At 41.7% G+C, this 15,494-nt stretch overlaps 1 protein-coding gene across 9 annotated transcripts; it reads right to left on the reverse strand.

Moving 5' to 3' along the window:
* Positions 1-262: 262 nt before the first annotated feature.
* On the reverse strand, positions 263-11,197 carry LOC139557209 (zinc finger protein 362-like). 9 transcript variants are annotated; one of them, XM_071371715.1, is made up of 10 exons: positions 11,019-11,131; positions 10,166-10,243; positions 9,442-9,505; positions 8,954-9,179; positions 8,415-8,561; positions 7,861-8,206; positions 7,340-7,564; positions 6,794-6,872; positions 6,137-6,295; positions 263-5,848 (listed from the first exon to the last, which is right to left on the reverse strand). In XM_071371715.1, exons 3-10 carry the CDS (start codon positions 9,502-9,504, stop codon positions 5,732-5,734), a joined length of 1,362 nt encoding a protein of 453 aa, XP_071227816.1. In that variant the 5' UTR covers position 9,505; positions 10,166-10,243; positions 11,019-11,131; the 3' UTR covers positions 263-5,731. The 9 variants fall into 9 exon arrangements, with proteins under 9 accessions (XP_071227816.1, XP_071227815.1, XP_071227812.1 ...); XM_071371714.1 differs by having other exon boundaries at positions 7,861-8,185; positions 8,954-9,206; XM_071371711.1 differs by having other exon boundaries at positions 8,954-9,206.
* Positions 11,198-15,494: the final 4,297 nt, after the last annotated feature.

Raw genomic sequence — 15,494 nt, forward strand, 5'->3', positions numbered from 1 at the left:
AGCAAAAGTTTGGGAAACTGAAAATTTGAGTTTCTTATTGGACAAGTTCAGGTTAGTCCCTCCCCGTTTCGACTGTTTGCTTATGTCTGGTTCCTAATGAATAAACTCCAGGTCATATCTTGGAACAGAAGGTCAAACAATCATGTTGTTGATGATAAATGTTGCAATATTGAATGGCGAATACAATAATTAACCCATGTTTTACATGCTGTGGCTGCAAACGGTTTGGTTTTAAATTATTCATCAAAGTTATGCAGTACAATTTTTTGTTTAACTGTCTGTTTATTAAACAAGGTAAAGATAAAGTTTTTTTTAAACATTGATATCCTTAGTTTTACTTCTCAGTCTTGTGTGCATATTAAGTTGTCTAAAAACCTTATGAAATCACAAAGAAAGAGGTGTAATAAATCTACACATAATATCTTTTCATAGAGAATATGGGTTAACAGTTCATTAATATACAGATTACAGTTTGGATATTCCATGCGGAAAAATAAAAATGTTTACTAGACTGAATACTGAAGAACACAATACAGAATATGGAAATAAAATGGTTGTTCAATGATAAAATAGTTAAGGCGTATACATAAACTGAAAACATTAATATTAATAACAAATTATCAATATTCTGATAGACTAAAATCATTACAATAAGTTCATACATAAACATACCTGTACAAAACTCTAACCCAAAACAACAGTTTATGAAAATGGTACTAGAATGAGGATCATTACAATACAGCAACATGTACATTTCCCTATAATTTTTCTCAGAAGAGACTAAATTGAAGAGGCAGGGTCTGTTGGCATAAATGTTTGTTTCCAGGCCAGTGGCTTGAATTATAGTTTTTTATTATTATTATTATTAATTTTTTTTTTTACATACTATAAATGTATTTAACAATCTTCTCAGCTCCATCTCAAATAAACATCTAGCCTTAGCACCTTTTCTTAAGCAACTTGGAAGAATACAAGCTACTAGTACCATCCAGAGCAACCAGAAGGTAAAATTACAGTAAAAATACAACAAACAATACTGTGTATACCATGATGAAAGAAACACTTGCAGTAACACTGCCAGTTCATATGAAGTTATATATGGTATGAACCTTTGAACAAATTCATACTGACTATACTTTACGGTAATTAAATGTAAACCTGTTGAAAATCAAGATGAATCTATCCTGAATGTAGTGGGCTTAGGGGTTAATATTAGTTCACTTTTTGGTCCACTTTCAAATACTATTGTCATGTTTAAACTGTTTTATTGACTGACTTTCTATTGATGAAGCAGCACGGGCCTCTGTTACCGGGCTGGGCAATAGCTTTAAGTTGACTTGATAAGATTCTGAAGTCACATGTGACACAAGTGAGAGTATAACAATCTAGAAGTCAACATAAATACCAAATACTTAACCTCCAGTAAATGTATGCTCGCTATATATTTCTCTATATTTGGAGTAGAAATGTTCTACTCAAGTAACATAGACCTAACAACATTAACAACGTGGCAACACTTGATGCCCCCTGTCAAGGCCTGCCTGACTCGGTCACAATCATGAGAGCCATCATCAGCTGTTGTGACTTATTATAGAACTATCGTGACAAAAGCATTACTCTCTGTTATTAGCACCCTAGCTAACAGTAGCTTGTATTATGAGGACCATCGGAAGTTACTCGACAAAAGCTGGCATGACTGTAAATGACAGTTGTAATGCTCATCGTGATGGCTTTGCGTATGCCTATTGAGGGCAGTGCCAAGTAATACCGTAAAGCTGGCACACTAGCTAATGTTAGCTTGCTTTCCTAATGACTCTTGACTTGGCTCACATAGGTGCAAAGCTGCCATCTGTACTACCTGGCCGCAAGGAAAACCGGTGAAATGTTCTGTTGATTTGAACAGTTCAGTTGATTGAATTAGTGTCTGGTCATATAACCCATATGATCTTGATTCGATTAACCATAAACAATGATTGAAATGATCTAGACAAAACAAACATTCGTTCCTTTTTTACATGTTGGTGCACTTGAGTTTGTTTCATCATTCCCCCGAGAGAAACAACCTTACAATCGAATTGTCCACATAGTTCCAATTGCTTTCCGCGTAAATGCCACTTTTATAGTTTGACCCTGTATACTTGCATTGAACAAAAATATAACCAAAAAAAACAGACTTTCGATTAGACACAGTCAATACTCTTAGCTGCCTCAAGCAATGCTTTTGCATTTCCATTGGAAAAGATGGAAACATTTGGAGTCAAAACCACAAAGGCTGAAAGTGCTTTAAAGGGACAATCCGCAGTTGAAACAATAACTAAATGTTTTTCCCGCCACTGTTTCAGTAAAAAGTTGAGGGATGGGGCTGGAGAAATGTAACCACTCTCAAATTCATAGACCGGGCTATAGATGCAACGACTGACCACCCATGATATCAAAATGGTAGTTTTAACCATGTGTTAAGGGTATACATTTACCTTGTTTACAAACATTGGTGTAAAACAAGCTTATATTTTGGGTTCTGATGCGGTATGAAAGTTCACCTAAACTTATGAAGCATTTATAAGTTATAATCTTGAAGAATCAATGGGGATATAGAATACCTTTATACATCCAGAAATGTATGTAGCAACTGCATATTGACCCTTTAAGATGCTCTTTGGATGTCACCAGAACACACCCAGATTTTTTCAAATCTATTTATTTTCCGTATAAGGGCAAATATTGTCTGGCACATTTTGTAAATCCATTTAATGGAATATATACAGTACCAGTCAAATGTTTGGACACAACTACTCATTCCAGGGTTTTTCTTTATTTTTACTATTTTCTACATTGTAGAATAATAGTGAAGACATCAAAACTATGAAATAACACATGGAATCATGTAACCAAAAAATTAATTAAAATATATTTTATATTTGAGATTCTTCAAAGTAGCCACCCTTTGCCTTAATGACAGCTTTGCACACTCTTGGCATTCTCTCAACCAGCTTCATGAGGTAGTCACCTGGAATGCATTTCAATTAACAGGAGTGCCTTGTTAAAAGTTAATTTGGGGAATTTCTTTCGTTCTTAATGCGTATGAGCTGAGCTTGTGTGTGACGAGGTTAGGGTGGTATATAGGAGATAGCCCTATTTGGTAAAAGACCAAGTCCATATTATGGCAAGAACAGCTCAAATAAGCAAAGAGAAACGACACTCCGTCATTACTCTAAGACATGAAGTTCAGTCAATACGGAACATTTCAAGAACTTTGAAAGTTTCTTCAAGTGCAGTCGCAAAAGCCATCAAGCGCTACGATGAAACTGGCTATCATGAGGACCGCCACAGGAAAGGAAGACCTAGAGTTACCTCTGCTGCAGAGGGTGAGTTCATTAGAGTAGCAGCACCTCAGATTGCAGCCCAAATAAATGCTTCACAGAGTTCAAGTAACAGACACATCTCAACATCAACTGTTCAGAGACGACTGCATGAATTGGGCCTTCATGGTCGAATTGCTGCAAAGAAACCCCTACGAAAGGACACCAATAAGAAGAAAAGACTTACTTGGACCAAGAAACACGAGCAATGGACATTAGACCGGTGGAAATCTGTCCTTTGGTCGGATGAGTCCAAATATGAGATTTTTTGGTTTCAACCGCAGTGTCTTTGTGAAACGCAGAGTAGGTGAACGGATGATCTCCGCATGTGTGGTTCCCACCATGAAGCATGGAGGAGGTGGTGTGATGGTGCTTTGCTGGTGGCACAGTCTGTGATTTTTTTAGAATACAAGGCACACTTAACCAGCATAGCTAACACAGCATTCTGCAGCGATACCCCATCCCATCTGGTTTGCGCTTAGTTGGACTATCATTTGTTTTTCAACAGGACAATAACCCAAAACACACCTCCAGGCTGTGTAAGGGCTATTTGACCAAGAAGGAGAGTGATGGAGTGCTGTATCAGATGACCTGGCCTCCACAATCACCTGACCTCAACCCAACCGAGATGGTTTGGGATGAGTTGGACCGCAGAGTGAAGGAAAAGCAGCCAACAAGTGCTCAGCATATGTGGGAACTCCTTCAAGACTGTTGGAAAAGCATTCCTCATGAAGCTGGTTGAGAGAGTGCCAGAAGTGTGCAAAGCTGTCATCAAGGCAAAGGGTGGCTACTTAGAAGAATCTAAAATATATTTTGATTTGTTTAACACTTTTTTCGTTACTACATGATTCCATATGTGTTATTTCATAGTTTTGATGTCTTCATTATTATTCTACAATGTAGAAAATAGTAAAAAGAAAGGAAAGAAAATGCTGAGTAGGTGTGTCCAAACTTTTGACGGGTACTGTAAATATATATATATATATAAATCACTGTTTGCAAAACGCCTTTGTAAGTGCTCAGTTTTATTCGACGCGAGACATTATCCGACATTTGTTTCCTTTGACAAAACCTTTGCAAAGAATGTGTTCATTTTCATTTAACCGACCCAATCTGTGTCAAAATAGAACAAGGGGTTTGGAAATGAATGTCAGGTGTCATGTGATGCATACAGTGTTTTCGGAAAGTATTCAGACCCCTTGACTTTTTCCACATTTTGTTACGTTACAGCCTTATTCTAAAATGTATTAAATTGTTTTTTCCCCCTCACCAATCTACACACAATACCCCATAAAGACAAAGCAAAAATGGGTTTTTAGACATTTTTGCAAAAAAACGGAAATATCACATTTACATAAGTATTCAGAACCTTTACTCAGTACTGTGTTGAAGCACCTTTGGCAGCGATTACAGCCTCAAGTCTTCTTGGGTATGACGCTACAAGCTTGGCACACCTGTATTTGGGGAGTTTCTCCCATTCTTCTTTACAGATCCTCTCAAGCTCTGTCAGGTTGGATGGGGAGCGTTTCTGCACAGCTATTATCAGGTCAAGAGATGTTCGATCGGGTTCAAGTCCGGGCTTTGGATGGGCCACTCAAGGACATTGAGACTTGTCCCGAAGCCTCCCCTGCGTTGTCTTGGCTGTGTGCTTAGGGTCATTCTCCTGTTGGAAGGTGAACCTTCGCCCCAGTCTGAGGTGCTGAGCGCTCTGGTGCAGGTTTTCATCCGGGATCTCTCTATACTTTGCTCTGTTCATCTTTGCCTAGATCCTGACTAATCTCCCAGTCCCTGCCGCTGAAAAACATCCCCACGGCATGATGCTGCCACCACCATGCTTCACCGTAGGGATGGTGCCAGGTTTCCTCCAGATGTGACGCTTGGCATTCAGGCCAAAGAGTTCAATCTTGGTTTTATCAGACCAGAGAATATAGTTTCTCATGGTCTGAAAATCTTTAGGTGCCTTTTGGCAAACTCCAAGCAGGCCGTCATGTGCTTTTACTGAGGAGTGGCTTCTGTCTGGCCACTCTACCATAAATTACTTTGAGTCTCATAGTAAAAGGTTTGAATACTTATGTAAATAAGGTATTTCTGCTTTTTATTTTATTTAAATTTGCTACAAATTCAAAAAACCTGTATTCAATTTGTCATTCTGGGGTATTGTGTGTAGATTGCTGAGGATTTTTATTAAAAATCAATTTTAGAATAATGCTGTAACGTAACAAAATGTGGAAAAAGTCAAGGGGTCTGAATACTTTCCAAAGGCACTGTATGTAGGCCTTGTGTCGATGGCCTTATATGCAGGGTCCCTAAACTACAGCCTTACATAGAAAATGAATACAACAACATACAGTAATGCTGTGTGGGTGGAGAGCTCAGATGAGGGAGATGCGTATTGGGATACTGGGAGACTCTGTCCTCTGGGGGGACTGGTGGCTCACTAGGTGCTCAACCACTGTATGTTTGGACATGTGCTTCATAAGGTAGGTTTCCTGCAAAGACACAAAATGGACGACTCAAAACCTGTTAGTTTTCCCACACAAATGCCTAAACACAGGAATAGGTTGGCAACCCTAGTCCCAAAATGCAGTAATCGCCTGCAGGTTTTTTATAAAAGTCAGTAAGCAAATTATTAATTCATGCTTAATTATGTTGTGGTTTTATGTGCGGCTTCTGCAAATGTTTACAGACGCTATAACTGACCAGGACTATAGCAATGCCTTGGATTTGCTTACACTACTACTAACATCTAATACTGAACAGAGGGATAGGATACTCACTGAGGTGTATGCCCGGCCACACATACTGCAGCAGTAGGCCTTAGCGTTTTTGATGGCGTGCGTAGACAGGTGGATCTGTAACGATGCTGAATCTGAGTAGGCACGGTAGCAGTTGGGACATTTGTACGGCTTGTCCTTGTTGTGCTGCCTCTGGTGAGACTACATAGAGAGAGAGAGAAGGGGAGGGGGTGGGCAGAGCGAGAGCGAGAGCGAGAGAGAAGAGATAAGCACAACTCAGTCACTCATTAGAGGATAACTATTACATTTACATTTAAGTCATTTAGCAGACGCTCTTATCCAGAGCGACTTACAAATTGGAAAGTTCATACATATTCATCCTGGTCCCCCCGTGGGGAATGAACCCACAACCCTGGCGTTGCAAGCGCCATGCTCTACCAACTGAGCCACACGGGACCACGGGATGCTCTGAACTATCATTCAGAGCATCCCAGGAAAGTAATTATTGTATGGTTTAGTAGACCATCTTTTTCTCTTATGGAATCTTATACCTTCACTTCTGCAGTATGCCATTTAGGGCTACATTCAGTTAGAATTTGACTATGTAGCACCTTTAATATTATCAATAGGCTCGGAGCCATTCAGCACAGATGGACTGTAGAGCATAAGTAAGTAATCCTGCTGTGATGTAATACTGACCTGTAGGTTAGAGAGCTGGGTAAAGGCCTTTTCACATCCAGGGGCCGCGCATTTATAGGGTCTGTCACCAGTGTGGATTCTAAGACACATGCAGAGGAAAATAGATGCATGTTGGAGAGCGAATGGACTGAAATATTATGTTTTATTTAGCAATGATGACAGGAAATATAATGTAATGACAATGTAAAAGAATATGGTGTAAAAAAAATAAAGAGTTATAAAACAATGGATACATAATCATACATTTCTCAATGCTGCCCAATGTCAGGGTCACTGATGCAAATCAAATGTTATTTGTCACGTGCCAAATACAACAGGTACCAATACAACCTTACGATGAAATGCTTACTTACAAGCCCTTATCCAACAATGCAGTTCAAGGCTACTGTACATTCCAGCAATACACGGAGAGTTCCTATTTAAAATATGTTTTTAATGTTGTCATTGCCATTGTGAAGCCACAAACACATTTTAATATGGTGTGGATTTTGGTGGATGACTTTTTTCCCTATTCCTTCCTATTCCATGAAGTTGAACTCAAATGACCTGGTGTGCTGCTGCAGGTGCGAGAGCTGACGGAAGGAGTTCTCGCAGTAGGAGCAGTGGTAAGGCTTGATGCCCAGGTGAATGCGGAGGTGCTGGGCCAGGTAGGACGCATTGGCAAAGGACTTGGAGCAGTGGGGACACTTGTGGGGCTTGGCCTCCGTGTGGGACTTGGAGTGGATCTGCATCTCCGACTTGGACAAGAAGGTAAGCGGACACACTTTGCATCTGGGTGGAGGTATACATACAAATGGGACTGGGTCATATCATATGTCATGGATGAAGGTTGTGTTATGAATGATACTGCAACACTCAAAAAGGTGTCATGACAGATTTTTGAGGGTGTTATGAATGTCTTATGCATAACACTGTGTTACCAATAACACCGTTACCGATATGTGCATGTGACTAAAATGTCTCTAGGTCTACAACCACTGAAATGGGTGCTTATTGAAGAAATAAGAATTATTATGTAGACTTGAAACTAAGCTAAATTGAATCCGTTTTACAAACATTGTCCATACCTGTACGTTTTGCCCTCTTTGGCAGGGAAGGTGATGCAGCCCTGGTCTGCGCCAGAGGCCATGATGGGGTAGGGCACCACCAGAAGAGGCCCTCCGCTCTCCGCTTTGATCTTCTTCCGCCCGCGGGGTGTCTTGGGTGGAGGGCCGAGGAGTCCGGCCAGGCCCCCGCTCTTCATCTGCTCCATGCCAGGCCCACTGGCCAGCCCGGAGATGATGTTGACCGATGGGGCCCCTCCCAGTCGGTTCTGGCTGCTGGAGGTGGGTGTGGTGGGCGTGAGGGCCTCGGAAATGCTGTGGCCGTCTGGCCGGGACGACGGGGCCAGACCTGTGTATGGGCACATAAAGACTTACAAATGATAAGCCATGCAAAAGGTTAGCGATTTAGCTTGCTGAGAGACTGAGCTTTGACACAAACTAATTAGGGAAGGTGTCAGAACTTAAGAGGCACACTGAAATGTATTTGGCTCTTGTCTAACCCTTGTGAACTACACAGCTTTTTAATGTTTTCATTGACGATTGTATGTTTCCAATGAGAAAGGTGGTGTGGTTATTACCTGACCGATGGTTAACTCTAGAGGGCTGCTCTACGATCTGTCGCATGTGCCACTCATCCCACAGTCCTTTGGCCTTCACTGCTGACTTGTCATCCATATTCACGTCTGCATCATCGACATTGAAGGTAATAAAATTAACTGATCTAACTGAGGGACAAATGAGAAAATAACTTTATAAATAGCACCAATTTATACTCAACATCCATCCTGAGATCTTGCAACGCTCCATAATACAACGGGGGTGATTAAAAATGTCTACATCTATGGCTGCATTTAAGCTACATTTTTGACTTACTTTCAATCCTCTGCACCGATATGAAAGAACTACACTGGTAGGCATCCACCATATGACTTTCATCTGTGCTTTCCTAATCAATGCAGATGACGGAGAGGAGATGCGAAGGGGAAGGCACTTCAGACTATTGAGATTGAGACCATTGAACAGAATATAGGTCTTTAAGTATGACCAGAGCCAGGTGGTGTCTCCAGTGTGCACTCCAGTGTGGTGAGCAGACAGCAAACGCTGTTACAGTACCTACCTGGCACAGAGCTGGAGGCTGGGCGGGCGTGCAGGGCGATGTCGGGCTGCTGGACCGAGCCCTGAGGGTGGTGCTGCCCCTGCTGGTGCTTAGGCATGGGCATGCCATGCGGCTGCTGCCCCCCGTCCGAGGGGGAGGAAGCCACCAGCAGGGTTTGCTGAGAGGGGGCTGAGTTGGGTGGCAGGTGCAGGGGTCGGATCTTCTCAGCCATCAGCTGCTCCTTGATCTTGTTGATGAGCACCAGGTTATCCAGCTGAAAGGGTTAACCGGTCATGTTCAACAGAAAACAGCTCCATTGTATCAACCATCAAGCTAAAGATGATCCCATTATAGTCATACTTTTGTTGCCATTTAATACCTTAGTTGTTAACCTCTTCTGATGGGCATTTACCTAGATTTAAATACTTTTAACTGAGAAAATAATGAGCTGAGTATGCATAACCATGTCAGCCTAGATGGAAGGACATAAAAAATTAAGATGTCCTTACCTGGCCAGGCATGGAGGGAGGCGGAGGCCAGAAGTAGGGGTTGTTGAACCGAGGCTCAGCCATCCTGCGATAGAAATGCACGTTTTATTGTGGTATTTTATCATTTTCCAAATACCATTATCTACAAAGCATTATCCCATGTATTGGGAGGTTAAAACGTATTAGATTTAAACTAAGAATAAAATGGACAGGTATTCTGATGTTTTATGTGACTGTTTTGTTTTTGAGCATCCCTCCTATTTTCCTTTGTACAGAGCAGAAGTAGTAGAGTGGAAAAAAGTACAATAGCCTTAATGGGAGGCAGACTCAGGTCTCTACCTCTCAAGACAAAGAGACCAGTTTTGTACCATATGGCTTATGAAATTAGATTGTGACTGTGTGAATTGGGCTGTTATCATGAGTTTATTACCTAATAACTTACGTTATATTATTCTTTCTACTATATTACATGAATACTTCGAAAAAATATATGATATACCAATAATGAAGTATTATACAATAGAGTAACTTTGTCGCATTCGGATTTGGGTAATTAACAGGACAAACAGCACAATTCACACATAGTCACAATAATACATGTTCATAATTATTGTATAAAAACCTAGTATGTTCAGTTCAAACTGCAGTCAATCACAGGCCTCAAAAGACATTACAAGAATGCAATCAAACATCCAAACTTTCACTGAATACGGTCACACCTGTCAGTCATTTTCGATAGGCCTACCTTCAATATTCTTTATCCCATTCCCAAAGGTTTATGCCAGAGGTTTTATGCCTAGACAGTTTAGCACACATTGTTGGTCTACGGAAATCAGAATAGGCTCAATGTCAACGTTTTATTATTTACAAAATATATTTCCTGTAAAATATTAGTTACGTCCCCTTCCAGTAATAATTAATTTAGGCAGCATTTCATGTTTCCTTTGGTAGTCTAGACTTTTCATAGCATGTGTGCCCCTCGACAGTTCTGAAATTCAGTCACATTTGGCGATGCGACAATCCGATACGATGCCACACAGAAACATTCTCAGACACATTTATTAAAACATTTTCAGACAAAAGAGAAACAAAAATGGCAGCCTGACTTATTTTTATAAGGCGGGACGCCATATTCTGCAGACCCCAAAATTAGGAGCATCTCATTTTCTCCTAAAAGGAGGCCGCTTAACACAAATGTGTGTTTATGTCAAAAACATGAATCAATGTTTACGACGAATTGCAGGTTTGAATAGCCCGGCCTCCCCACCTCTTAAAAAACGGACACTTCCTAAACAGACCATGCCCTGCAAATAGCACGGAAATAGGTCAAATGCTCGAGCTTTGCGCTTAAATGTTTTTATAAAACATCATCAATGCGTAAAGGTCACAATGTAACAACCGCACGCTGACAGAAAGGTATTCTAAAAGACGTTATGCCAGTCTTTTCCAAAATGCGTTCACTTTGGTATTTTTTACATTCCAACTTTTTAACGAATCGAGGGGCATAAATGATATTATCTGCATAATACATACGTTTGGGGTTTATCAACTTCCAGAAATGTACATTTACAAACAAATTCCATGAATTGCACACAGACCTGATGTCCCGATTGCAGATTTTGTCTTGCTTTATTATTAAAGATTGGTATTCTTTCTGCCTGCCTCTAATTGGTTCAGCGCTTCCGGGTCGCTTTGTTCGCTTCTGGGTGCCGCTACACACTGTACGTAGCTGCTGTTGCCAAGCTGTCCGAAGGCTGGACATTTTTAAAAGTAGGCTAATCTGAATCCAACTGCAGTGGTTTTTATTTTAACTTGGTTATAATGCAAAACGACGCACAAAGCATTGATCTAATATCCATCAGGTGTCAATGGCAAACATTACTCAAAAATAGCATTTTTCGATACATGACTTCTTGATCTTATCACACGCCCAAAACGTGTTACATTGGCACTTGATTTTTGTCCACTAGTAATGGTAGCCAAGTGACTTTTGTTTATTATGGAATTGTTTCATAATTAATGTTAGAGGGTGTACAGTCCAATGGCAGTGGATATAGCATCCCTGGGGATACTACAATAATGATTTAGTCAAGTATTTCACCACAATACACAAGGAGACCCGCAATATTGCTGTTTGCTACACTGGTGTCAGAAGTGGGATGGCATAGCAAACGGTGACAGGGCAACTCCCCCTGCCAGTCTCGAACGTATGTCTCCTAACCAAGGTTTTTATAGTAAATGAAAACTGAAACAAAAACTTGTCAGGAAAAAACAAATAAATAAAATAATTAACAAACCGGTTTGAAAAACGAAAACTATTCTGCAACTATTATCTTTGACTCAAACTTACTAAAAAAACTGTATTACGTTTATTTTTTCTTTAAGCTGCAATATATAACTTTTTGGGCGACCCACAATGTTGCTGTTCGCTACACTGGTGTCAGAAGTGTGATGGCATAGTATAATGCTTGTTTTGTCGCATATACTGAAATTAGGCACACTATTCTAATTTGAGCAACCAGGAAATGGTGGATCGATTTTTGCATAATGCATCTTTACCTTTTTTTTTACCCCTTTTTCTCCCCAATTTAGTGGTATCCAATTGGTAGATACAGTCTTGTCTCATCGCTGCAACTCCCGTACGGACTTGGGAGAGGCGAAGAAGGTCGAGAGCCATGTGTCCTCCGAAACACAACCCAACAAAGCAACTTTTCAAATAGGCCTAGCTTGTGTATCGCTAGCTATCACAAGCTAACAGGGAATTTTTTAAAATATTTTATTTAACTAGGCAAGTCAGTTAAGAACAAATTCTTATTTACAATGACGGCCAAACCCTAATCCAGACGATGCTGGGCCAATTGTGCGCCGCCCTATGGGACTCCCAATCACGGCCTGTTGTGATACAGCCTGGAATCGAACCAGAGTCTGTAGTGACGCCTCTAGCACTGAGATGCAATGATGCAGTGCCTTAGACCGCTGCGCCACTCAGGAGCCAACTTTATTATTTTTGTCCTACTAAAGTTTAAAAGCATTGGATTGGTGTAAACATATTTTTTAGCATCAGTCTCTGCGCTATTCTTTTTAAATCCAAGTCACATTGAGATTGACTTTATAATTTACAGAGCTGCTGCGGATCTGACTTTTACTGGACCTCTCTTCCCGACAGCTAAAGGTCAAAGAGGGCTTGCGCATGTGCGGGATAGTCTACGTATAATTTTTTACGTACAGTTGATGTCGGAAGTTTACATACACTTAGGTTAGAGTCATTAAAACTCATTTTAACAAACTATAGTTTTGGCAAGTCGGTTAGGACATCTACTTTGTGCATGACACAAAGTCATTTTTCCAACAATTGTTTACAGACAGATTATTTCACTTATAATTTCCTGTATCACAATTCCAGTGGGTCAGAAGTTTACATAGACTAAATTGACTGTGCCTTTAAACAGCTTGGAATATTCCAGAAAATTATGTCATGGCTTTAGACGCTTCTGATAGGCTAATTGACATAATTTGAGTCAATTGGAGGTGTACCTGTGGATGTATTTCAAGGCCCACCTTCAAACTCAGTGCCTCTTTGCTTGACATCATGGGAAAATTAAAAGAAATCAGCCAAGACCTCAGAAAAAAAAGTGTAGACCATCGTTATGTTTGGAGGAAAAAGGGGGAGGCTTGCAAACCGAAGAACACCATCCCAACCATGAAGCAAGGGGGTGGCAGCATCAGGATGTGGGGGTGCTTTGCTGCAGGAGGGGTTGGTGCACTTCACAAAATAGATGGCATCATGAGGGAGAAAAATTATGTGGATATATTGAAGCAACATCTCAAGACATCAGTCAGGAAGTTAAAGCTTGGTCGCAAATGGGTCTTCCGAATGGACAATGACCCCAAGCATATTTCCAAAGTTGTGGCAAAATTGCTTAAGGACAACAAAGTCAAGGTATTGGAGTGGCCATCACAAAGCCCTGACCTCAATCCTATAGAACATTTGTGGGCAGATCTGAAAAAGCGTGTGCAAGAAAGGAGGCCTACAAACCTGACTCAGTTACACCAGCTCTGTCAGGAGGAATGGGCCAAAATTCACCCAACTTATTGTGTGAAGCTTGTGGAAGTCTACCTGAAACGTTTGACCCAAGTTAAGCAATTTAAAGGCAATGCTACCAAATACTAATTGAGTGTATGTAAGCTTCTGACCCACTAGGAATGTGATGAAAGAAATTAAAGCTGAAACAAAGCATTCGTTCTACTATTATTCTGACATTTCACATTCTTAAAATAAAGTGGTGATCCTAACTGACCTAAGACAGGGAATTTTTACTAGGATTAAATGTCAGGAATTGTGAAAAACTGAGTTTAAATGTATTTGGCTAAGGTGTATGTAAACTTCCAACTTCAACTGTATATGCAAAACACCTTCCTAATAATGAGTTACTACACCCCCCTCTCCCATTTTGCCCTCAGAACAGCCTCAATTACGCCAGGGCATGGACCAGGATGTCTTGCTCCCAGACAGACTAAATAACTTCTTTGCTCGCTTTGAGGACAATACAGTGCCACTGACACGGCCCGCTACCAAAACCTGCGGACTCTCCTTCACTGCAGCCGACGTGAGTAAAACATTTAAACGTGTTAACCCTCGCAAGGCTGCAGGCCCAGACGGCATCCCCAGCCGCGTCCTCAGAGCACGCGCAGACCAGCTGGCTGGTGTGTTTACGGACATATTCAATCAATCCTTATCCCAGTCTGCTGTTCCCACATGCTTCAAGAGGGCCACCATTGTTCCTGTTCCCAAGAAAGCTAAGGTAACTGAGCTAAACGACTACCGCCCCGTAGCACTCACTTCCATCATCATGAAGTGCTTTGAGAGACTAGTTAAGGACCATATCACCTCCACCCTACCTGACACCTTAGACCCACTCCAATTTGCTTACCGCCCCAATAGGTTCACAGATGATGCAGTCACCATCACACTGCGCACTGCCCTATCCCATCTGGACAAGAGGAATAGCTATGTAAGAATGTTGTTCATTGACTACAGCTCAGCATTCAACACCATACTACCCTCCAAACTCATCATTAAACTTGAGACCCTGGGTCTCGACCCCGCCCTGTGCAACTGGGTACTGGACTTCCTGACGGGCCGCCCCCAGGTGGTGAGGGTAGGTAACAACATCTCCACCCCGCTGATCCTCAACACTGGGGCCCCACAAGGGTGCGTTCTGAGCCCTCTCCTGTACTCCCTGTTGACCCACGACTGCGTGGCCATGCACGCCTCCAACTCAATCATCAAGTTTGCGGACGACACTACAGTGGTAGGCTTGATTACCAACAACGACGAGACGGCCTACAGGGAGGAGGTGAGGGCCCTCGGAGTGTGGTGTCAGGAAAATAACCTCACACTCAACGTCAACAAAACAAAGGAGATGATTGTGGAATTCAGGAAACAGCAGAGGGAGCACCCCCCTATCCACATCGACGGGACAGTAGTGGAGAGGGTAGTAAGTTTTAAGTTCCTCGGCGTACACATCACGGACAAACTGAATTGGTCCACCCACACAGACAGCGTTGTGAAGAAGGCGCAGCAGCGCTTCCTCAACCTCAGGAGGCTGAGGAAATTCGGCTTGTCACCAAAAGCACTCACAAACTTCTACAGATGCACAATCGATAGCATCCTGTCGGGCTGTATCACCGCATGGTATGGCAACTTCTCCGCCCACAACCGTAAGGCTCTCCAGAGGGTAGGGAGGTCTGCACAACGCATCACTGGGGGCAAACTACCTGCCCTCCAGGACACCTACACCACCCGATGTCACAGGAAGGCCATAAAGATCATCAAGGACAACAACCACCCGAGCCACTGCCTGTTCACACCGCTATCATCCAGAAGGCGAGGTCAGTACAGCTGCATCAAAGCAGGGACCGAGAGACTGAAAAACAGCTTCTATCTCAAGGCCATCAGACTGTTAAACAGCCACCACTAACATCGAGTGGCTGCTGCCAACATACTGACTCAACTCCAGCTCACTTTAATAATGGAAATGGATGGAAATTGATCAAAAATGTATCACTAGCCA

The sequence above is a fragment of the Salvelinus alpinus genome, chromosome 28 (genome assembly GCF_045679555.1).
Source record: "Salvelinus alpinus chromosome 28, SLU_Salpinus.1, whole genome shotgun sequence".
Taxonomy (NCBI): Eukaryota; Metazoa; Chordata; class Actinopteri; order Salmoniformes; family Salmonidae; genus Salvelinus; species Salvelinus alpinus.